At 37.0% G+C, this 26,877-nt stretch overlaps 1 protein-coding gene across 2 annotated transcripts in view; it reads right to left on the minus strand.

The window, feature by feature from the left end:
* LOC129775401 (mucin-5AC) overlaps positions 1–26,877 on the minus strand; it is a 123,980-nt gene that overhangs the window by 57,980 nt on the left and 39,123 nt on the right. For both annotated transcript variants that reach the window (XM_055780120.1, XM_055780121.1), the window contains exon 4: positions 25,855–26,019. In XM_055780120.1, the coding sequence (XP_055636095.1) occupies positions 25,855–26,019 (165 nt within the window). The remainder of the gene's footprint in view (positions 1–25,854; positions 26,020–26,877) is intronic.

Consider the following 26,877-nt stretch of genomic DNA (forward strand, 5'->3'; position numbering starts at 1 on the left):
TTAAAGCAAGGTGCCTACCTACATTTTGGCCAAAAAAGAGATTATCACGTGTTTATGGCCGTCACACTTTGGTTAATGAGTTTTTTTTCCGATTTGGTGTGCCGAAATCCCCGAAATACCTGTGTTTTAATGAATATGCTCACTGGTTGTGCACAACTAGCGTAATAAAACTCAGAAATCATATCGACGAGCATGAACCTGAGTTCCATTATATACAGGCTGGATACATAACTCGAAAGATTTAAATTAAAGAATTGAAAAAAAATTGAAAGCAACCCAATGTGTACCAAATTATAGCTTAATTTATTAGCTACCACTCACCATCAATTTTATTTTTATTTTATGACTTTATCGGGCAATAAATTTGGTTTATAGCAAGTATGTTAGGGAAATACATAACCTAACAATTTTTTTTTCTGGTTTATAGTGACTTTTAACGCTTTTGGCTGGTTCGTCACTTTACTTACAATTTTTGTTTTGAAGAATGTCTGGAGTGAGAATTGAATTTGTGACTGCTTAAAACGTTTTTTTTTATCAAACATGATTCTCCATTGAAAGATCCCGGTTAATATAAGTTTTTTATGTAAGAAAAGTGTTGGGAACACTGCAGATCTACTACCGCACGGCATATGAAGTGCCACAAGGGTGGATATGTTTGTGAACTAACAAGGTTGACAGAGATAGGAGAGAGGTTGAGAATGAGAGATAGAGTTACCAGAAGAACAAAATAAGGAAATACTACACAAGTGAAAAGTTATTGATATAGTAGAAGTGTGTAATACACACCCCCTAAGCGAGAATGGATTTATCTTGACCGTGCTCTTAAAATTTAAGATAACAACTACGTCAGTACGTAGATTAGTTACTCCTCAGTCATCCGTAATCGTTCTGTATTTTAGATACTGTATAAGAAAAGTGCTACGAATTTTATTTTGTAAGACGCCCAAATTCTAAATTTCCAATCATACGGTGTTAAACGGCTCAGCAGAAGTATAATATGCCCATGACTTGTTTCTCTCAGAGACTATAAAACTCAGCTTGTATGAATGAGAGATTCCATCAATCTATTCCCTTCATGCCCACAAGCGAAGAGAAGAAACCGTTTCTCCGGTGAGCGTGTTCTCTCATTATTCGTGTATTAATTCTTCAGCCAGCGCTCTTGTTTTCCTGCATTCTCTGAGCACATAATATAGATGCCAAATTTGAAGACATGTTTTCGTTTTGAAGACATTTAATTTTGTGAAAACATACTGAGGTCATTGCAAAGTATGTGAAAACAATTGTTGGTGTGATTTATCGAACATGATTTAGAAAAATCGTGATGGTTTGCTCATTTTTGTTCATTATGATTGCATTTGAAGACATTTATTCGTGCAATACAAAGATATTTGAAAAATCATTTGGCATCCCTCACATCCAAGCTATTTCTTTCGTGAGAATGTTATCCGGCCGAAAGCGAGGGTATGCCATACTGCCCGATGGTAAGCTGATGCGGAAAATAAAAAATTGAGAAGGAAATGAATCCTTTCTTACCATTTTCATCATCTGAGATATTCACTGGGACCCCGACTCAATAAATAAGACCCACAGTTATCGCCTCTGAATCGGTTTCAAGCAACAAAAACCTTATAGAAATGATGTAGAAAATTACATCGAAAATCGCTCCCAAAGAAAACTATTTTTCTTATTTTTTAAAGCATGTTACAAATGTGAAACTTGCATGGTGCGATTCTATCATTGACTAGCACGATTGCCTCTATCCATTGCATTTCTATTCTTGCTGGTTTACGAGAAAATCAGGCGGGTCAAATTGCCCGGTAGGTGCGTTTTAGACACATCTCCTCTAGTACGAAATTTATGGAAAGAAAGCCTATAGAGTTGAATTAGATAAGAAAATAACAGAATTCAGGACATTATACAAAACAATCTTGTATAAGTTGGCATAAATTTGAATGAAGTTTACAAACTTTGAAACCATATTCGTGACACAGATAGAACAAACAGAAATTTCACATTCACATGGCAAATTATTTGGACCAACATATGACACAAATTGTCGGTCCGCACCTACAGAGTATATAGAGATAGGAAGAAATAAGGAAGAGGAATTAAGGATTGTAAGGAAAAAATAATAATATTTGAATGTAATCTACACCCAAACTAGCGTTGGCAGAAAACATGCCAACTTTGGCAGAAAAGATGCCATTTCCTGGTCATGAGAGTCAAATGCGCAAATAATGAGCTATTTTGAAGCTTAAAAATGGTTTGTATGTATGCGAGCAGACATCTCATTCTGTTTTCTTTCCTCTTTTCATTCGGGATTGTGCAAAAAAAGTCCATACGACGTCAATGGGGATCGAACCAATGCCGGCTGGAATGCGAAGTTACTTTACAACACCACGCTATCCATATAGCTGCCAGCGCTATTATAAAGGAGTGCGATAATATTACACCTCATCATAAAATGAAGTTGGAAGGTGTTTTCTAAGCCGACAAAGAAGAACATGAACGAGAATATATCTTTCTCTGTCTGGGTCGTGTATTTGGCAAACTATACGAAAAGCTTTCATTTAAATGTGTCTCCTGTTTCGCTCCCTCATATTGGCCCTAGCATATATATTATATAAATGATATACAAGTCGGACTCGATTATCAGGAGTATTGATTTTTTTTTCACTCCGGATAATCGAGTCAAAAAAAAATTTTTTTTTATTGGTTTTTTTTGCATGTATTTTTTGTTTTTTGAATATAAAAGAGGAATTTGATTTTTGATTCATCCCCTTAAAGTCAGAAAACACCTTTCTTACATGAAAAAAATAAATTTATCCAGATTCTCTCAGGAGGTCTTAGGCGATCATATTTGATGAAAAAAAATCCTTCTACGCATATGTTCGAATTTCAACAATGACAGAGTTCTAGAACTTTTTTCTGTTTTTCGGACTCAAACTGGCTCTACATTAAAAAGTACGCTACGGAAGACAACTCTGTTGCCTTCATTTGAAAGATGAGAAAACTTAGTATAGGATATAGTAGTGGAACATCTAAATTAGTGTATTTTAATAACATTTTGGAAGTGAAAAACTTAAAAGTTAATAATTTTTAATGTGTTATTATTGTTTTCATCCTAAAAATTGTACTAATTGGATTGTTTCTATCAGTTAAATTGAAGCTCTCAAACCGCTCTACTATTTGTTCTTTGACACCCAAGTTCTATCTTTCTTAATTTGGCTGCAATATCGATATAAAGAATTCCTGGTAAAAAATCAAGCAAAATCTCCAAAAATCACTATTTTTACCCCACTGTACATGTAATAGCCACTCAAATTTAACCTTTACATTGAAAGGTTACATTTCTTCTTGAAATAAGTCATATTTGAAATACTAAAAAATTTTTTTTTCCAAACTGTATATAATCGAGTCCAAAATTGTATATAATCGAATCACATATAATCGAGTCTGTATATAATCGAGTCTGACCTGTATCAAATGAAAGGGATTGACTAGTAGAACACAGTTATTTATTGAAAATGCAAATCCAAAATGGCCGCCACCACAAAGTGGCGCCAAATATATATATTTTTTTCAAAACCGCATCAATATGGGTATCAAATGGAAGTGCTCGACTAGTAGAACATAGCAGATCATGAAAAATTCAAATCCAAGATGGCCACATTCCGCAAATAACTGATTACTTTTGAATGGTTTCATTCAGCTTGCCCTGTTTGTATGTATGTTTGAGTGTTTGTAGGATTGCCCCACATTATTGAAATTTAACCCCGTTCCTGATTGTTCTGAAATTTGGAACATACCTTTAATTATACTGCCATTATAAAACTGCTTGAAAATTCAATTTGGCCGCCCCTAAAAGATGGCTGAATGGCTTGACTTGGAGAATAGACTACATTATGAACAACATGAATTCGAAAAGGTAACCGCCACTAAATAGTCGACTATGTAGTTTTTGCATTCCCCTCAATACAGGGAAACTTCGATATAGCGTACCCTTGTTATAACGTACACATTTTCAAAGTCCAAAGGAATAATTTTTTGAATAGTATTTTTCTGAAAGAACAATGAATTATCTGTATTTTGATACTAAAGCTTGGTTTGTACTTTTAACCAATCCCGAATTACAACTGTTTTGTGATTCCGGATTCTGAATGAATCAAATTTTAATCAACAGTACGAAGAGAAACATCATGAGAAAGGTTGACTTCGTCTTCTAGTTGAATTTATCCATTAACCTTACTCAAACAGCAACACAATAAAGCAATATAAGCTACGTTTCTGAGTTCTTTATTATGTTTCGATATAACGTACAATTCGATACAACGTACAATTTTGAAAGTAAAATGTACGTTATATCGAAGTTACCCTGTATTGTTATCAAATAAAATGATTTGACTAATAGAATACAGTAAATAATTAAAATATTCCGAAGAAAGTTAGGTAAGAAATAAAAATTTCAAAAAAGTTGAATGGTTTTATTGTAGAGATACCATTGTAGTATGCTACAGTAGTATGTACAGATAATTTACTAAAAACGAGAAAATAATTGGACAAGTAACAGTTAGTAGTTATCACATCCGTTCCTTCATTCATGTTTGTGTTGTTGATAATGTGTATTTTCCAAGTCAGTGTATTTTCCAAGTCAAGCCATTCAGCCATTTTTTAGCGATGGCCAAATTGTATTTTTCAAGATCATGGAATACGCAGTTTTATAATGGCAATAGAATTAAAGGTATGTTCCAAATTTCAAATCAATCAGTGATCAGGAACGGGATCACATCTCAATTAATGTGGGGCAATCCTACGAACACCCATACATACAAACAGGGCAAACTGAATGAAACCATTAAAAAGTAATCGGTTATTTGGGAACTACGGTCATCTTGGATTTGGGCTTTTCATGATCTACTGTGTTCTACCAGTCGAGCACTTTCGTTTGATACACATATTGATGAAGCGTTGAAAAAATATATGGCGCCATTTTGTGGTGACGGCTATTTTGGATTTGCATTTTTCATAAATAACTGTGTTCTAATAGTCAAGCCCTTTCATGTGATACCCATATTGATGGGGTTGTGAAAAAAAAAATAAATGGCCCCATCTTATGGTGGCGGCCATTTTGGATTTGCATTTTTCATTTAAAAAAACTGTGTTCTACTAGCCAAGCACTTTAATTTATGCCCATATTGATTATTATACAAATAATTCAAAATTTCTGAACTAAAAATAAGATAAATCAAAAATAAAATACTCCGGATAATCGACTCCCGGATAATCGAGTCCAACCTGTACTTCTAAACCGTCTACACCGTTATTTACACTCTTTACACGGTGTATGCTATAAGGTTTTCAATACTACATATTATTTTGTATTTCAACAGATCTTTTAAAACCAAAAAACACAGACTTTAGAAATTACTTTCAAATTCTTTTAATTTTCTTATTTTTCTTTTCTGAAAACCCTCCTAACCCACCAGAATGAGAAGGTGCCACATGTCACTCAAAATTAAACTTCATGTATGAATCATCTGATGTAATGGGCGACATTTACATGAAAAAATCTTTTAAAAACGAAAAGCAATAGTAAAAATCCAAACCCCCCAATAATAAATTTTATTTTTTACGACTTCCCTTTATTTTTCCTTCAAATCTAAAACCAAATGCTTCAAAAATCGTTGAAAGAGAGGAGTCGAATCAAATTTATTTGGGTTACAGTTTTCGTTCGGTTCAGCAGAAAAACAGTTGACGAAAATCTATTACATAGCAAACTCTACGATAGTGAATATTGCAGCTTGCACGTGTGTTGCGTAAACAATCCACACTTTTGTTTTCCAATCAAAAGTTGTGGTGCATGCCCGGCTTATTTTTCACCTCTTCGATGAATAACATTCTTTCCAATTGTATGCAAAAAAAACTACTAAAAACTAACGACGGTCGCTAATGGCCAGAGGGCATTTTTGCTATTTTCTTCTAACTAATCAACTCCACAACCTCCACCACCAGCCGAGCGCAAATGCAATGGGTTATAGAGAGGGGACAAGCTTTTAATTAGTTGTGCGTGAAGCACTGCAAGCAATTGCTGAAGAATCTTTGCGGTGAATGTCTTGTTAGTGATATGAGCTGGCAGATGAGAATGTTAATGGAATGACGAGTGGCGTGTGGAGTTGTTCATTGTTTGCCTAATTAACGATATGATTCTATCTATCCCTCACGTTTCATGAAATCAATGAAAGAAATTTTTATTGGAAACGTTAGTTGAATGGATTGTAACATCTCCGGCACGATCTCAGTGTAGATTACAAATGTTCCATCGAACGGATCGGTGCAAAAACACATGTTCAAGATGTACTTGGCGGACAACAAATTTACCACAAGCGATTCTTCGATACATTCCATTTTTCAAAGGATCCGATTTCAAGTGGCAGGTCGGTTTTCGTAATACCGCAAACCACTTGCTGTGGGCTCCGGCTAGCTCCGGTGCAAATGTCACTGTCTTACAATCAATTTCGGCCGGTTCTCACTGCTGTAGCTTCGTGACGATCTAGTGGTGAAACTTATTAATGAAGTCCCAACGTAGCAGAAGGCCCGACGTCTTTTACTTCGGTAGCAGAGTTGGTGTAGCTAAGTTCCTGATAGATTATCAATTACCAAAGCAAGGAAAACAGTGACATTTTGCCCGCCAGCGAGCACGCCATAGGCAGTAAGTTTCCTCAGAGGAAACCTGAAAGCAAACCACAAATAAATCAGATAAGCGAGCTTCCTTCTTCGAAAGCCCCATTACGTAAGCCTTCTAGGGGAGAAAAATAATTAAATGCTCGGTAATTGAGACGTTCCGATGGAACGAGAGATGTTCGCCTTCTTGTTCTCGGGCTGTTCGTCTCAGGCTACCTCGTGTTCGTCGGGATATACCGACCCAATGCAAAACTAAAAAGAAACAAAAAGACTACACCACGCTTCACTCATGTTGGCGCAATTAACTTCACTTCTTATTTATCAGTTTTCACAGGCCACACAAACCCAAAAGGCTAACACGGTAGTTTTTTTTACGCGGCGAAGTGTCGCGTCGCGCGTGAAATTGCACATGGACTCCATTATTGGAGACACATAAAATGATTTGTTCAGTGAGCGACGAACCGTCGGCTTGGAATCCGCAACTAAATTTTTCTGTCACCCAATAATTTTGTGTCAATTTTGAACAAGTAACGTAATCAAATTAACCAGCAAAAAAAACAGTCTTCACACCAATTACAATTTGCTCGACATGTCCGAATTATCGCAACACAGAAAGGCACGAAAATGTAGCACCGTGGTAATAATCGTCATTAAAGGCTGTTGAACATTTTAGTGTGTCCTGTGGGCGCAGACGCGCATTTGTTTTCGTCGTTGTTATCTCTAGTGTCTCGCACTGGGGGCCCGAGACCACAGTTTGTATGTTATTCTTTTTTTTTTGCCTTGACGCAGTGCCATTTTTGCCAGTCTAAAAAGCCCAGCAATGATAATTGGTAAGTACGAGTGCTCAAGCGGAATGTGGTTGCTCGCATTTCCCTTCATCCCTGCGGGCACGGAGAGACTTTCTCACACCAAGTGGTGCATAGTTACGTATTGTAGGTTGATTGCATCGATTCGTATGTTTTTTTCTGGTACTTATCTCACGACATCCGGCGAGAAGTATATGCATATGTATGAATATTTGTCGTTGTTGTTTCGGAGTTCGTTCATCAAGGTAATGAGCGATGAGAATCGATTGAGCTAATTAAGTCAACGGAACTGAGAGCCCGAACACTTTAAATTTGCATACGTGTTTTTGGACAGTTGTAACAGTGATGCAAAAATAATATAAAGAAACACATGATTCAAATAAAAATGCTGTTTGTTTGCCTCGTAGTTATCGATTCGAATGTTATTCAATTCAAGATAATCTTTAACAGAACATATGGTATGACAGTTAAAAAAGTAAAAAAAACGTTTTTCCTTAATTTTCTACATGGTTTCGTACATTAAAATGTGAAATAGTTATAATTTTCTATTTCACATTTTAATGTACGAAACCATGTAGAAAATTAAGGAAAAACGTTTTTTTTTACCGGAATGTCAACAAACATTTGAGTCAGAATAACTTATTCTGAAGAAAAAAAATACTCGGGTCATCAGCGCGAACGACGCTAATCTGTTTATATTTTTGATTTGATCTGCACCAGCATTTAGTGTTCTGAATATTCAGTATGAATATTTTAGACTAAGCTCAATATAGCAATTTAATAAAATTCGTTACTTTTGAACCGACCAGCAATTAAAGGTATTTAAGTGAACTTTTTATGACAAATACAGGGTCTTTCAGATTAAACGCCCACGCAAAAAAAAATCGAATAGCTCCTTATAAAAAAAATGTTTCGCTCCGTCGATGGTAACACTGCATTCCCCTCTTCGGGACGATGATATTCGGCTACTCGTTCAGTCTGATCGGATGGTTTTTAGTGGGCCTCAGCACCAAATGTTAACTTTCCAGCGAAACAAAATTTAGTTTTTAAGATTTTGGAATTGTCGAGATTAAAGAGACCCTAGCTGCTCATATCATTTGAGAACAGCAGAAACCTTTAAAATACCATAAAATATTTAAAATAATAGGAACACCAATGGACTCATCAAAAAATATCCTTCAAGTCGCCTTGCCGATTTTCGATTTATTTACAATAAATGAAAGGTATTTCAATTAACCCTTTGCGGTCGTTTGTCTTCTCTCAGCCACTACAGCTAGGAATTATACTGAATGCTTCATTCAACCATGAAACAGTTTACACTTTTTCCAAACCAATGTTGAGGTTTGGTGAACCTGTTCACGAGTTAATGCAGTGATTCTAAGAATAATCGATAACGGTACTCGGTATAACCAAAATATTATTAGCTTGGAAAGATAAGACGATCTCTTTCGAGGGTAATTAATTCCGCCCGCAAAGTGTTGACTAGAAAGAACTGTAAACTAGACCCGAATGTCTACTTCTGGGAGCAACGCTGAGAAATTTTTGGCTCATTTTTTTAATGTATCAAACGTCAAAGTGACCCTGGCATTTATATAATTTCTGGAAAGATACATTACAAAAAATATCAAAAATTCAAAAATATATTAATTTCGGTTATTTATATTTATTTTATTGAATAAAACAATTAACTCAGTGTTTAGAAATAAATAATCTGGATAACGAAAATACATGCAATAACGTCGAAATCAGCATGAAAAATATTGAATGGGAAAAAGTTTATATCTCGAAACATAAAAACAAGTATTCCTAAAAATTTAATTGTGGAGGCGATCTGGCGTAGTGGTAACATCCATGCCTCTCACGCTAAAGGTCACGAGTTCAATTCTCACTCCCGACATTCTTCCAAAAATGGAAGTAAAAAGTGACGAACCAGCCAAATGAGTTGAAAATCACTATAATACAGATAAAAAAAAAAAAAAAATTTAATATTTTGTGTACAAAAAATTTCTGCTCCCCAAAATGATATAAATAGCACCTCGAAAACCAAAAAAAAATTTGAATGATATATCTTGAAAGTAGACATGCGGACTGTAGTTCAGAATATTTTTTTTAGAAAATTCACTAAAATATCATTATTTTATTGAAAATCAGTACAAATATCAAATATTGAAAATCAATCCAGCGGTTCAAAAGTGGCAAAACAAAATGTCATCATTTCATTTTTTTTATGAAGATCTTATAAAAGTCGGACTCGATTATATACAGTTTGAATTTTTTTTTACATTTCAAATATGACTTGTTTCAAGGAAAAATGTAACATTTCAACGATAGCGGTGAAGTTTAAGTGGCTATTATAAGTACAGTGGGGTAGAAATCGTGATTTTAGAAAATTTTGCTTGAATGATCACCAGAAATTGTTTATATCGATATTGCAGCGAAATTAAGAAAGATAGAAGTTGGGTGTCAAAGAATAGTTTGTAGAACGGTTAGAGAGCTTCAATTTAATTGATAGGAACAATCATGTTTAATATTAATTTTTAGGATATAATAATAATAACACGTTAAAAATTATTAACTATTATGTTTTCACTTCCAAAATGTTATATGAATCCACTAATTACATCCTGTACTAAATTTCCTCATCTTTCAATTGGTGAAAAATATATGCATAAGAAACGGGTAAAAAAATTGTTTTGACTCGATTAAATACAGGATTTGATTATATACAGTGAAAAGAAATCCGACACTGTTCCGAGTTCGCCCTGTGCAAAGTTAACCAAAATCAGAGCATTTTTTCTAGTAGATCCTACTAGATATACAAAAAAAGTGGAGGGCATCAGAGTCAATTTTCAATTAGGTAGGATAGTTTTTGATTATAATAACAATACATATTATACAGTGAAATCATTCGAGTGCTTATAGAAATTTGATAACTATACAGCCATTCCATGCCAAACCGATATAGTGGTTCTAAGATTTTCGTGAAAAAAGGTAGTTTAGTTCTTTATCGCAAAACATTAGAGCCATATTTTTTTTATTTTTTCAGTAGGGTGACCATTTCCATTTCCGGAAAATCAACTTTTTCCTCTTTTTCCCAAAAATGACTTTTTTCAAAAATTCATAACTTTTAAACTACTAGACCGATCCAGATGTTCGACATATCAAATTAAAGCCAATCTTTTTTGGAAAAATACAATACCTGCAAAAAGTTTGAATTCTGTTTTCGTTACTATTGATTGTATTTGTTTTTTATTGTTTTCATAGTCTCGGGACCAAGGGCGAAAAAAGCTGAAAACCTGAGTATTTTTCACATACCATATGTCGAAACCAAAGAGGCTATTTTTTCGTTTTTGAGTTATGATTTTTAAAAGTTAACCGATGGTTCGAAAAATCAATTTTATCCTCTTTTTTCCAACACGAAAATTCATACTTTTTGATCTACTGGACCGATTCAGATGATCGACACATAAAATAAAAGCCAATCAGCCAGTCTTTTTTTTTAAATATTAGAAAAAAAAAATTTGCGAAAAAGAATAGATTTTGATTTCGTAATTATTTATTGTATTGCTTTTTGATAGTTAACTGGTTTCGGGACCAAGGATGCTGTATTTTTCTGTAATTTTTCTTGAAAGCTGAGGTTTTTTTTACATAACATATCCAAAAATCAGAGATATGTTATTTTTCGTTTTTAAGTTACCATTTTTCAAAGTTAAAATATTTTCAGTCTTCATTCGATATTTCTATGCGACTAGAAATCAATTAATTGGCATATGTGTCATTTTTTCTAAAAAGATTGGCTAATTGGCCTAATTGGTAATCAATTTTTGAACAAAGTCATTTTTGAAAAAAAAAAAAAGATTTTTGGACCAAAAAATCATAACTTAAAAACGAAAAAAAACGCCTCTCTGGTTTCGGCATATGTTATGTGAAAAATACTCAGCTGTTCAGAAAAAATATAAAAAATACAGCGCCCTTGGTCCCGAGGCCATGAAAACAATAAAAAAAGAATACAATCAATGATAACGAGAACAGAGTTTAAACTTTTTTCAGATTTTGAATTTTTCCAAAAAAGACAAGGTTATTGGCTTTAATTTGATATACCGAACATCTGAATCGGTCTAGTAGTTCGAAAGTTATGAATTTTTGAAAAAAGTCATTTTTGGAAAAAAGAGGAAAAAGTTGATTTTTCGGACCACCCTAAAATGGAAATGGTCACCCTACTGAAAAAATAAAAAAATACGGCTCTAATGTTTTGCGATAAAGAACTAAACTACCATTTCACGAAAATCTAAGAACCACTATATCGGTTTGGCATGGAATAGCTGTATATAGAGGTTCTTCTAGGAAAGTAATTGATTTAATGAAAGAAAAGTACGTCCATTCGTCGAAATACAATCGTACAATCCTTCAAAACAAATAAAAATTGTGTGCCAGATTTTTCTGGAAAGGCTTCTGGAAAGGCTTCTGGAAAGGCTTCTGGAAAGGCTTCTGGAAAGGCTTTAATTTTGTGTAAAATGAGCACTTAGATATAATATGTGTATGTGTGACAGACAAAAATGAAGCTAATGAGACCTAAATGATTAGATTAACTTTACAATAGTCATTCTTGTTGGTTTGGTTACATAAATATTGTCTTTGTCCACAAAAGCTTTGAATTGAACAGATTGAACAATACATTTTTTCTTCTTTGACATTCACATCAAAGCGAAAATATGTAACTGAAAATTCCAAGTCAGGTCGAACTCGATTATATGTGGACTCCATTATATGTAATTCGATTATATACAATTTTGAGAAAAAATATTTTATTTTTATACTTCAAAAATGGTTTATTTCAAGACGAAATGTAACCTTTCAGCGTTAAGATGAAGTTTAAGTGTCTATTACATGTACAGTGGGGTAAAAATCGTGATGTTTGAAGATTTTGCTTGAATTTTCACCAGGAATTGTTTATATCGGTATTGCAGCCAGTTTAAGAAAGATAGAAGTTGGGCGTCAAAGAACAAATTCTAGAGCGGTTAAAGAACTTCAATTTAATTGATAGAAACAATCTAGTTTAATATAAACTTTAGGATAAAATTAATAATAACACATTAAAAATTATTAACTTTTAAGTTTTTCACATCCAAAATGTTAATAAAATCCACTTATTTATTTGTTCCACTACTATATCCTGTACTAAATTCTCTCATCTTTCAAATGAAAATATCAGGATTGTCTTCCGTAGCGTAGTTTTTAATGTAAAGCCAGCTTGAGGCAACAGAGTCCGATACAAAAAAAACGTTCTATAGCTCTGTCATTGTTGAAATTCGAACATATGCGTAGGAGAATTTTTTTTCATCAAATATGATCGTCTATCACCTCGTGAGAGAATCTGGATAAATTTATTTTTTTTTCATTTGAGAAAGGTGTTTTCTGAATTTAAGGGGATGAATCAAAAATCAAATTCCTCTTTTATTTTCAAAAAACGAAAATTACATGCAAAAATAAAACAAATAAAAAACATTTTTTGACTTGATTATATACAGTGAAAATAACTCAAAAACATTATATAATCGAGTCCGCGCTGTACTACAAACTAGTAGCTATAAAATTATGTAAATTTCAATACATAATCTATAAAAGATTTACTGCCTTTCGAAAATCACAAAATAAATTCCTCTATTTTTTTGTTGAGTGTATGGTTAATTTCTCAATGTAGAATCCACTTTGGATGATCCCAAATACCATAAGCTTAAGACAAATTATACTCGCATGAAAATGTTAACGTAATAGGAAACTGACTTACGTTTTTATCAAAGATAGTATTGTAACTTATGGCGAGAAGTATATTAGTATATTAGGTACTTACCTGTAATGGCTAAATTGACCGTGTATGATTTGCTGAAACGTTTCCGTGAATGTAAAACTGTTGTTCGGATGGATCAGAGGACGTGTCTCCCTTCCAGAGAAGGGAGGGGTTTCATACCATCAAAGAAACATTTATTTTGCTGTAAAATCCTCACATTCCAATTTTGGTTCCATTTGCTTTATTATTTCTGGAGTTATGTAGAAATTTGTGTTTCATTTGTATGGCTGCTCCCCCTTTGAGAGGGGGAGGGGTCTCGAACTGAAGGGTGTGTCACATCAAATTGCATCACGGAAAAAACGCTGTAGATATTCGCCCAGTAGACCGATCCTTTTGAAAATTTTAGACAGTAAAATAAAAACTATTAAACAACTTTTGGCATTTTCTTTTTATTCATACTTCGAGCCCAAACCCGTATGCTCGCACCTTCCTCTTTACCCCGTCCATAAGGTTCTGTACAACGTCAGGTTGTAGTTTTTTTTTAACAGAAATCCATTTTCTCTTGAAGTCCGCCTCCGATTTGACAACTTTTGGGTTCTTCCGGAGGGCCTGCTTCATAATCGCCCAATATTTCTCTATTGGGCGAAGCTCCGGCGCGTTGGGCGGGTTTATTTCCTTTGGTACGAAGTTGACCCCGTTGGCTTCGTACCACTCCAACACGTCCTTTGAATAGTGGCACGAAGCGAGATCCGGCCGGAAGATGGTCGGGCCCTCGTGCTGGTTCAATAGTGGTAGTAAGCGCTTCTGTAGGCACTCCTTAAGGTAAACCTGCCCGTTTACCGTGCCGGTCATCACGAAGAGGGCGCTCCGCTTTCCGCAAGAGCAGATCGCTTGCCACACCATGTATTTTTTGGCAAACTTGGATAGTTTCTGCTTGCGAATCTCCTCCGAAACGCTGAATTTGTCCTCTGCGGAGAAGAACAACAGGCCCGGCAGCTGACGAAAGTCCACTTTGACGTAGGTTTCGTCGTCCATTACCAGGCAATGCGGCTTCGTCAGCATTTAAGTGTACAGCTTCCGGGCTCGCGTCTTCCCCACCATGTTTTGCCTTTCGTCGTGGTTAGGAGCCTGCTGAACCTTGTATGTACGCAGGCCCTCCCGCTGCTTGGTCCGCTGGACGAATGAACTTGACAAATTCAGCTTATTGGCGACATCCCGGACCGAGCTTCTCGGATCACGTCTAAACTGCTTAACTACGCGCTTGTAATCTTTTTCACTGACGGAGCATCCATTCTTGCCGTTCTTCACCTTCCGGTCGATGGTTAGGTTCTCGAAGTATCGTTTTAGTACTCTGCTGACCGTGGATTGGACGATTCCCAGCATCTTACCGATGTCCCGATGTGACAACTCCGGATTCTCGAAATGAGTGCACAGGATTAATTCACGACGCTCTTTTTCGTTCGACGACATTTTTCCAAATTTACGAAAAATTGACAGTGAAGCATGGCCAACGTGATCTATACACTCTTATCTGATTATAAGCGAAAGCTGAAGATATAATTCCTAAAAATTAAATTTCTACAGCGTTTTTTCCGTGATGCAATTTGATGTGACACACCCTTTATCATAAGAACTTTCTACATACAAATTTTTACGTCGATCGGTAGATAAAATATCTTTGTTTTGATAGGTTAACCGTTTTCGTAGTCATTCCATACCTATAAGTGATTGTCTCTGTGCGGAATGTGAATGACAAGTCGGTTTTGTAGTTAGATGATCAAAAATTTGAAATTCCTGCACAAAACTTCAAGAAAGCTTATATCAATGGATTGTGCAAATAATTGACGCTGTTGGGCTGATCCGGAATCCTTCTTCAAAATTTTGGAGTGTTCGTGATTGCCAAAATCAACGCAGTCTCCGTATGTAGCTGATAAGCATGTTTGGAATGTATAGCTCTGTCAGATTATTTAGAAGCTAGCCGATTTTGGACGGAAACCCGTCGTCCTCAATGGAAGCTTCGAAGACAGAACGGAGGGAGCAGGCTTAAATGGTTTATTATAATGAAAATTGTGGTGAAACTTAATGTGAAACTAGCCATTGATGGTACCAGCAGTACAAGAGTCCTGAGCGATGAACGAACTATGACGGTATATTATCAAGGTTAATTTCTGCTGTCCGATACGTACAGTAAACCTATGTTGGAAAGCGGGAGATGAGTACACCTACAACGCTTATAAAGCGATTCGATTAATGAGCGGACAACTGACGTCAGTATGAACTATAGGAGCTAGCTTAAACAAACAAGTATTAAATTCTGAGATATTTGAGAATATAATCTTCCTCGACGCGCTTTAAGGGGAGAACTTCGTCATGGGAGGTACAAAGCATAGAGAGTGCCTCCAGTTTGATAGCGACAGCAAAAAAATCGAAGATAAAAAACGATGGGTTAAAATGTTTTGCTGCAAAAGTTTTTTTTTATCTGTATTATAGTGATTTTCAGCTCATTTGGCTGGTTCGTCACTTTTACTTCCGTTTTTGGAAGAATGTCGGGAGTGAGAATTGAACTCGTGACCTTCAGCGTGAGAGCCAAGAATACTACTATATATGCGGAGCAGTTGCCAAATCAAGGAGAAAAGCCAAGTGGTTTCATATACACTTGAAAAGCTGGTAAAAAAATTAAATTCACACACGCTTGGTATAGAGTGTTTAGAAAACGAACACAGAAGAAAAAAGTTACCATAAATTACAAACACGCCAAGCATATTCAAAGGATAAACTGCATTCTTTTCGAACTGTCAGGCACCGTGTAAACAATCATTGGAAAAGGGCGATCATTACTAACAAAAACATTGAAACTGTGCTGTGCTGTCAAGTGCGTGGGGTCGGTACTGCACGGGGTGTAACCACAGCCACGGTGGGCTCCTAATGCCAGTCAAACGGATGCTGCTAGTTCGTCTGCTTCTCATGTGTTCCTTGACATTTCGTCGAGCGCGCATACTCATTGCGGCTGTGAAGAGTGCCATTTTTATTACTTTCTGCAACGGACAGATTGGTGAGAAAAAGTGACACCTTGCGCGTGACCTCCCCGCATGACTAGGAGAACACACAGAACATAGATCATCACTTGATGGTGCTTAGCATACCTAAATGTTTCTATCATTGTTGTGCTTGGCTCGGGGATCCGAACACTATATATTTTATTTTGATGGCATCACAACATGTTTGCTTCTGTATGTCGTAACCTGGGATCAGCTCAACAGGCACCGTTCAAAGTAATATTCAATTTCCACTGTCAGTATTTTGATTGACACTGTTTGAAATTCAATAGCTTAGGTCAAGGATTCATTTTGGCGCCTACGAAGTGAACAAGATGATGGGTAACACTTCAAAGGTGACAATGGCTGGTCAAAATTTAGCTAGAAATTCCACTGCCGTTGGCCATATTGTCGGCTGGGGCATCCAAACTGATTGCAGTACAGCTTTGTAGCGTTGTAGAAAGTGTCTGTTTTTTTTTCTTGTTTTGAAAACAGTGGGCGAATCAAGTGGTTTTTCAACTAGTGTGAGAAAACGGATCCTTGGTCAACATTACCAGCTTGAACAAGATGGCAAGCAGGTTTCAGAGGTTTCATGGAAAGCTCTCAACCACTCTTTAGATGTGACTGTCGAAAGCACCAGTCGCCACTCGTGGTCATTATTGGTTGAAATATTTATTCGTTATGACCCAGTCAAAAGTGTACTCGCAGTGGACACGCATTCTCGCTTTCCGAAATTGGAAAACCACATTCCATTGCGCAATCTCTAACGTTGCAAAACTTTGCAGTCTTGCGACAACTGCCAATGACGACTGTGTAGACCTCGACCTTGTCGTTTTCAAAGCAGCTACTTCGTTGAAGTTGCAACCAAAGATAAAAATGTATTCCGGAACTAATAAGCAACTCATACATTTTTTTTCCAAATTTATACTTTTAGTTCATTATCAATTATTTTAACTTCGATTACCCATTAAGCGATTCTACAATTCAACTCAATCATCCTGCAACAGTTAATAACGATCGCCGCAGGACCTTAACAACGTATGTACCTGGAAACGGTAGCCCCAGATGCAAACGGGTCTTACGTAACTGTCCAGCCGTGCTTTAATCAGCTGAACCGGCCGGGCGATACTCCCGGTGACCGAGTACCGGTTCGGTTTTCGACTTACTTCATCGCTTGGCAATAAACTCTCCACCTCACTCGGCCACTAGGTTAACTACTACCGCAACGCATCTCACCAGATCTCCCAGACACCCCCAGACCGATCCCGTGGTACCGGCCGACGGGAAAAAAGAGGTGAAAAAGTCTGCGATAAGTCGACGAACGAAAATGAAAGTATGTAAATGAACCATTTCGCGTGATGTTTTGGGAATCTCCCCGCTGTGTGACTATTATCTATGTAGAAAAACTGGATGAAAACATGTGCTGATGTATGCGGCATCAACAGCGGATGTATTCAACAAGAAGCATAAACGAAAAAAAACGCCTCGGCAGACGGACGTGTGCCGGTCGGCATACCAGTTCTTTTTTGTTGTGTTCTTTTTATGGATCGTGAAAGCAACACATAACCGTGTCGGGTTTACCGCAAGGCCGTTCGGTTGTCGCCGGTCGGGAGGCTTGTTTACGGGGGGAAGTAATTAGGGTTGTGCTAAAATGTTGAATGCATACACATTTATAAGATTTTACAATGGCATTTGTTTTATTTATCACCGAATACTCAAGGTTCAGATTTTTCTGTTCCAAGAATGGTAAAAAAAGAAAAATTTGTGATGTCCAAGACGCGATCCGTATTTTTCATTTTTCTATCAGGGTGCCCATTTTCAATTCAGGGTGGTCCTTAAAATAATTTTTTTTCACTTTGTCCCAAAAATGACTTTTTTCAAAAATTCATAACTTTTGAACAAATGAACCGGTATGATCGATATTTCTAATTGAAGCCAATAAGCTAGAAAAAATATTGAACTTGCAAAAAAATGGATCTTATTTTCGTAATCATTGATTGTAGTCGTTTTTTATTGTTTTCGTGGCTTTGGACTAGATGGCGCTTTATTCTTTTATATTCTTGAAAGCTGAGTATTTTTTAACATAACATATCTCGATACCAGAGATGCTATTTTTTTCGATCTTGAGATATAATTTTTCAAAGTTTACCGATGGTTCGGAAAAACAATTGTTCCTCCTTTTATCCAAAAATGACGTTTTTCTAAAATTCATAAATTTTAAACTACTGAACCGACTCAGATGAACCACTTATCAAATTTCGCCGAGTCAGATGAACCACATTTTCGCTTCCCAAACGGTGCAACACGAAGTCAGTACCATCAAGGCGAATTATGAATTATGAAACAAACAAAAATCAGGAAAAATGAGGATCATTCCAGTGAAATCAAGCAAAACAAAGTGTTTGTCAGGATATCAGGACACGTGCCAAAAAGTCTGGGGAATCCTGAAAATCAGGAAGGTTGGCATCTCTGGGTACAGGGGTACAGGAAAATGAAAATCGGTTCCTTAGTGTCACTACGCGGAGTATGCATTGTGCATGGCTTAGCATGCGTTCCGATGCATACGATTTGAATGCAATTGAATTCGCATAGTGACAGAGCAACGATTATTAAGTGCTCTTTTTTTACGGTTTGTTTGGGAAACACAGTTCGTTCATTACAATCGATCCATCAAAACTTAGGATTTTGAATAGATAATGCTTGATAGTTTTAAATACAGTAGAACCCCGATTATCTGCGGAATAGTCTGGCTAGCTCACCGCGAATAACGAAAATCGCGGATAACACAATGAATGGGGTGTCTCCGTAGCCACATTGGTTGCGCGTTCACTTAGTAAACGATCGATCGAGAGTACAAAACTCAGGGCCCTCATTGACCATCTTTGTGTTGTTACAGAATAACTACGTCCACGCGACAATCACCAGCAATGGAGATCGATCCACGGTCGAAATAAAATCGATTCATCCATACAACTGCTCTGCTCTGCAAGACACATCGGGCTTCTGTTCTAATAATAACTCAACAATGATCATGTCAACAGAAAGAATACTTTTATGCCTAAATGGCTACGGTGAAAATGTACCATATGCAATGGTGTAGAAATAATTCTCTTACGCCGATAAATGGCAACTGTATAGTGTACTAATTATAGATATGATAACCATGTGACATGTACACGATTAAAATTCGGCTCTGTTACAGCTAATATGCTAATGAGTCTGAAATAAACAAATGGGATAAAAAACACAATAAATGACTAAAAATGAGTTCCAAACACGAAAAAAAAGATGTTTTATCAATACAGAAATCAATTAAATATATTATTAATTATGAAAGGTGGTCAGCTAATGTGAAAGCCCTGACCAAAACAAAAGTGCATGAGCCTATCATTCACTGAAAAATTCCGGGAAGGCGTATAGACTTACTATGGAACTTACTGTCGCGACTAATCCGCACTGCGGGTCATCCGCTCGCGGATAATCGGGATTCCACTGTTGTTCAATAGTTTGGTTCAAAGCAGCGTTGATAGGCGCGAAAAAACATATAGGCAGTCTTCAGAATGCAACGCGGTGCTGATGTGTAACAAAATTTTGACGTAGAACTACGTCTTACATTAAGGGTGCCAAATAAGAAAACAGGTCACGTTTTTATGAAATGAAGTTAATGTTAATAACTATTTTTTGCTGCGAACGAATTTTAAAGATTTGCATACCAATCGAATCGGAAATTTTCTAAGATTTGTTTGATATGCTATACATTACAATCCCATAGTCTGTAAATGGTTTAAATTGATGAAAATTGGAAGCATTCCCATTTCCCCATACATTTGTTCTGTTCATTTGTGTGCTTTCCCGAACAGAGCTGTCAATAATGAGCAACTTATGGAGCCGCTAGAATAGAAACAGTCGGAGACGAATGAATCGTTGGATTTAAAGTCTCCATAAACAAAGGAAAAGAAGAAGGAGAATAAGAATAAAAACAACGAAGGGGGATAGCGAAAAGAGAATATTTGCGAAGTAAGTAGGCTGTCGTTAGCGTATAACTATTGCATCTCCTTTGAGGAAATTTCTCAGAATCTTTCTGCTCGTTTTGTGTTTCATGTTTCCACTCGAGCTGTAAACGCTAGCGAATATTTCACTTGAAGCTTATCGCTGCAACTGTGTGCATCTGTTAGACGCGTGTTTGATGCTTGTTGAACGACGATGCACGGAAGATGTCTCTCGTTAAATACTCAATTCAATGCGTGCATTGATATAAAGAAACAAATTGCGACATATGACCAATTAGTGTATTGTTCTCGAAAAGGCAATCGTTGCTTCTCAAAATGATTCTACAAAACCACACAAGCCATTAAACCTTTTCGGGGTCCCCGGAACTTTTTACTATCGAGTTATTTTTTAACATTCGACGTATTAGCAAATGATATCCGCACGCTCCGAAACACAGATCAAATGCCTTGTTGTCAGCACAGTTTTTGCACCGTGTTTTGCGCCGTGATTTACGTCGTATTTCTATACCCGTTTTACACCGCACTTGAATCTGTTTTGCTTTCTCCGTTGAGTTATATTTCCTCACAAAAGCGTATACCGTTGGTATGGAGGCACGCTGTTGTTGTTATGCTTTGCTTAGAACGAGCGAAGACAAAGCGGGCGCTAGAATTTGATACGTGTGTGTGTATAAAATGAGCCGCGCAACACACAAGTGAGAAGCGATGTTTAGTATCTGAATTCTGCACTGTGTTCATTCGGCGCTCTCGTGTTTATGAATTTGGTACACTCCGTGGTGCTCCCGTGGCCGAGTGGTTAGCGTCAAACCCAACATGCCGGGAGTTCGGGTTCGATTCCCGTTCTGGTCGGGGGAATTTTTCGTCAAAGAAACTTCCTCCGTCTTACACTGTGTCACGCGTATTCCAGAGCTTGCCACTCAGAATACATTCAAGGCGTGTGATTTGGCATAGAAATCTCAACTAAATACTAACAAAAATGACGCAAGTAATACTACGTTGAGACGGCGAGGTTCCTCTAGGAACGTTAGTGCCATTTAAGAAGAAGAAGAACACTCCGTACCAAGCGAGAATACGTGTTTGTTATGAACGCGCGCTGATAAAAAAAAAAGAACTCAAACGCAGCGCATGTCTTCTGAAGATTGCCAAGGTAAATTATGTTTTCTACTGGTCGGTATAGTGCAATCGAATGTTGCGACGTCCGGTTCATGAAAAAATTATAGGGGTTGTATCTACAACTGCTTAGGACGTAGGACTACGCATGCATTTGGTTTAATTTGCTTGTTTATCATTTCGGATAATATAAATGCAACGAAACTTCATAAATCTTTTTTTAGTAGAATGTTTCGGTGAGCCTGGAATGATTTTGAAGAAGTAGTCCTAGAAGCAGTGATTCTGTTTGCCTTTGCTAGAATAATACACGAACTGGTAATATGTCGCAATTTGTTTCCTTATGCCGATGTACGAATTGCATTGTATTTGAGACACACACTAAATATTTGTTCCAGCAGCACCCACCGTTAGTGAAACGAAAAGTTGATTTCTGATGCAAAAAATTGTAAGGGGTTGTATCTAGGACACGACCGCATATTTTCGACGTAGAACTATTATATTATATAATATTATGCAACCCACTTGTTTACCACTTCGATTATTATTTTAGAATGTAATTTTTGTAATAGATTATGTTCTTCGTTACAAATAAATTTTATGAACGTTCATTTACGTTTGATATGATGCCTAGGACTACTAAAATATGTGAACGGACAAATTGTCAAACGATCATTGTATTCTATATTCCCTCTGAATTATTGCACATCTCATGTTCACGTAGTTCTCGAACCGCGAAAGTTCATTCACCTCTAGTATCTGATATGACGATTTTCCCAGGCCTCTCATTTTAAAAGTACGTTTTAGAGAAACATATTCCGGTCTGTACAACGACAAGCGAGTACAAAAGTGCTCAACATCAAAAAATACCCCCGACTTGCATGTATTTGCAAAGCGGATTCCCCCAGGCACATTAATTTAGAAGTCGGTGTTAGGGAAACACAGCTCGGTGAGAACAAAATTCCCCCGACTTGCATGTATATTTGCAGAGCGAATTTCCACAGATACATCGATTTAGAAGTCTGCGTTGGGGAAACCATAAATCGGGCCAATCAAAACTTGGCAGTTAGGGCGTTGAAATAACGCTTGACATTTTACAGTTATTCAATTGTTCATCTCATGAAAAATAATATTTAATTAATTGTGATAGACGCGTAGAAATATTTCCTATCAGTGGATGCAAACATCTTTCCGATCTGTTAGGAAATGTTCGAGTTATAAGCATTCGAAATACGGGTAGGGTTAGCACACAAATCGGCAGAACAAATGTATGGGAAAATAGTAAGTTCTTCCAGTTTTCATGAATTTAAACCGTTTAGAGATTAGCGAATTGTAATGTATAGCATATCAAACAAATCTTAGAGAATTTCCGATTCGATTGGAGGGCAAATCATGAGAATTCGTTCACAGTGAAAATAGTTATTAACGTTAACTTTATTTCATTAAAACGTGACCTGTTTTCTGATTTGGCACCCTTCCTGAAACACGTAGTTCTACATCAAAAAGTAGTTACACCATTCTTGGATAGCTCCATTGTTTACACACCGTGAACTCAAACATCGATACATGTACAACGTAAATAGAATACCAGGTATATTACTTCTCGCTTTTTCCATGTTGTGGTAGGCATAGAAAAAATCCAAAAATGATTTCAACATGACAATTGTACAGTGTTTATAAAATTAGCTTCTATGTATTGGACAGTGTGTGTATCAAACAACCGATGTAATATACCTAGTGTTCTACGCGAAACTAAATCACACATAGCATTCCAGTAGAAGAATCATTTTCCTTGTGAGTGGGCGATGATGGTCCTGATTGATTTTTCCCTACATAATGTGGAGAAAAACATGATGATTACGCCTGCTTTTCTATGGCTCGGCTTGATGTGTTGATTGCAATGCCAGTTGCACAGCGAGTGAAATATCCGCTCACATACACAGCCCGAAAAGAAACGAAGATGACACAAAACGAACAGAAAAGGCGATGTTCGTTGTTTTGAGTGTAGAAAGGGACTGACACAGAGGCTTTAAAAAACATTTCCTCAGAGGAGTTGAATATTTATACACTAGCGATAGCGTAATTACTGTGCAATGGTGAAATTTAAGTCGCAAATATTCTCTTTTCGTTATTTCTATTCAGGCGCCTGCATAAGCTGCCCGTTATTGACAGCACGGTTAGGTAAGCACACGAATGGACAGAACAAAAGAATGGGAAAATGGACATTTACAAACTATGGGATTGTAATGTATAGCATATCAAACAAATCTTATTCAATTAATATACAAATCGCTAAAATCCGTTCACAGCAAAAATAGTTATTAACGTTAACTTTATTTCATGACCTGTTTTCTAATTTGGTACCCATAATGAGAGACGTAGCTCTACGTTAAAACGGTCTTAAAAGTCTGGAAAAAGAGTTAGTAAAGTGGAGTTAGACAAAGAAAATGTTAGAAATCAAGATGGTATAGCGAAATGGCGATAGTAAAAGAGCATATGTACAAATTGAATGGAAATGGAAACGGAAACGAGTTGGAACCCTATTTTCATTTATTTGGGACCTATAGTTGCTGCGATGTCGTGATAAGAAAAAAAGCACATGATTCAAAACGAATGACACTGACACTTGGCATGTGTTCTTCCAATAGGTGCTGCTAACTAAACATAACCGCGATACGTGCCAATAGTACAATCTCTCTGACGATGCACAAACTTTGCAAACGATTCTTATAGCTCAGCCGTCGCTCATTATTTCAGGATAGTTGTTTACAGGGCTCATATTTATATTCAACTGAGGATAGTCAGCGGACTATGAAGTATTTCGCCTTCGTATTCAATTGGAAATGAGTTTTGGCTTCTTCTAGCAGTTTCTCCGTCGACATGACTCAACAGTCATTCGGGAGCTTAGTTGCTCTACGACTCGACTATCTCATTTCATTCTTCCCCGTCAAATGTACCTCAATGCACATTGACGTAATTCCCCTTAAAATGAATTTTTTTTCTCTCTCTCTCATGTATCACGTATGCATATATCAATGTTTGAGTTCAACGTGGTTTGACATATACTACCGGTGAGCTAGATTTTTTTGTACCGTACACGAAAATTACTCACACAATTAAAATAGCATGCAGTGTTGTGCACGCTATTTGATAATACTAACGCGAGGCGTTCCTGATAACTGTCTAAGTTCATTGGTTTAAGTTCACGGTGGGTAAACAATGAAGCCGTCCATTAATGGAGTAACTATTGTTTTCGCATCAGAAATCAAATTTTCGTTTCACTTTATAAGGGCGTAAAAATAAGATTGTGTACGCGGGTAACTAGATTCATGTCAGGGGGAGTAGAAGTGTGGATTGAAGTCAGGTTTTATGAAGAGGCGGATTTGTATTCATTAGTCACGTCAAATAAAATAAAATAACTATTTGCTAAAATATTCATCAGTCATACTCGCTCTCAACGCTCGTCAATTCATTTTCTAGTCAATTCATATCATGTTGAAAGCGAATGCCGAAGTAGAGCTAGTCCAAGCGAAGCGACTGAGAGGAGAGTCGATATTCATTTTTCATCTTCGAAGATTTCGGGCCCTGGCAGCAGTCGAAATTTCATTGACAGAACTTATGGCTAAACCAGGTAAATTATGACAGTATTATTTTATTCTATTTCATTTATAAATCAGCTTGGACCTCTCCCACAACTTGTATGATGTGAGCCCAGTGTTGCCACACGTAAAGATTTTTCTGGAAAGGTACAGATTTTTTAGTTATTTTTGACACATATTCTGTACGGTAAAGATAACAGATTTTCGTCAAAAAGTACAGATTGGTACAGATTTTTTCCACGTGTGAAATTTCGCTCGAAAACTTTATTGAATGACAGTACGCAATCTAAATTTAGAAAGACTATGTATAAGTATCATCAAACACACGAGTGTCACCTCGGCGGCTTGGAGCCGTCTCCTCGTTAGATGGTGACTTCGCCCCCCTTACATTGACTAGTATTTGTAGTATGTAAGTCTTGATATAAAGTAAGCAAGTAAATATAATATTTTCTAGTAAACAAATGAGTATTTTTTCATATTTCATTATTTTTCTCTACAATGAATAATTTCAGTGGTATAGATTTTTGGTACAGATTTGTTGAAGAAAGTGCAGATGAGAAAGATTTTTTCGCTTCTGGTGCAGATCAAAATGTGGCAACACTGTGTGAGCCTATAATCTTCTCTATGATTTGGTTTCGTTCGAAAAATCTTTTTCATAATTTATTTAATTTTTAACACTCTGCATCGGTCTACCCTAGCGGGCTGGCTGTATGCACCTCAAGGAAGGAAACCCCCATCGAGTGCGAGCAAGAGCAAGAGCAAATGCATCTCGGGTAAAAGTGATAAACAACAGCAACAACACGCAAAATAAATAGCAACAACACAACTTACCGGTTGCTGGGACGAGATCGCGTTCTGCGCATCAAAGTTCAGTAAACCGTTGTTGCATAAGCTTGGCGATACGCAAACGTAGCTGTCGTCTGGACACTGGGTTGCCTGTGGTGGCGGTGGCGCCAGGCGAATCTTGCAGCACTGTTCGGTGGCCGTGTTGCAGTTCTGCGAAGAGATAGAGGGGGAGAAATAATGATAAAGGTTGAAAATAAAACAACGCTTCGAATGTATTATGGAATTATATTACAGTCTACGGTTTCTGTTACGCGCGTGGCGAATCTGTGCACATGTGCGTTTGTGTGTTTCTGTAATTTCTAGCTTATTGCACTCGCTGCATGTCCAGTCCATACGTCGTTGTCCGTCCATCGTCCAGGTCGCGCAACGTACAAACGATAAATTCAGCTGTCGCCCGCGCTGCATTCCAAATTTAGGTCATAAAGATTCCCTCCGCCGGGAGTCGATCGATCTGGCCGGTGGACGGACGGAGGAAGAGAGGGTGTTTTCAATGTCGCGGAAGGCCACACGGTGAATTTTAAACAGGCACCAACACAAACGTCAAGTCCAAACCAGTTCTTGTTGCCCCAGACAAAGTGACTATCCTGCGAGCAGATTATTCTGACATGCGGCCGAAATTCGCGAAAATAAAACAAACAAACGAACAACACCACCGGAGAGTCAATTCTACCGGACGAGGAAATTTATCACGTCTTCGGTATAATTTATTCGCACACGATGTGGTCTTCTTCATGCTCATGCTCATAGCGAATGGCTTTGAGTGTTTGGATTCGACATTCCACGTTCCGGAGTGGCCCCTGACGCCGATATTGATTTTTTTTTTGCAGTAATGGATGAATTTCAATTTTGTTCTTGAAAATAAATCATCCATAAAAGCAGTGGAGAGGACCTATGACTTTAAAGCTGTTTCTACAGAAGGCTGACGTAAGAACATTGGTTCGCATATAAATAGGAGAGCTTGTTAAGGAAACTACAGCTGGGTGATTCATCGAATGAAAAATTTACTCA

This window comes from Toxorhynchites rutilus, chromosome 3 (genome assembly GCF_029784135.1).
Source record: "Toxorhynchites rutilus septentrionalis strain SRP chromosome 3, ASM2978413v1, whole genome shotgun sequence".
Taxonomy (NCBI): Eukaryota; Metazoa; Arthropoda; class Insecta; order Diptera; family Culicidae; genus Toxorhynchites; species Toxorhynchites rutilus.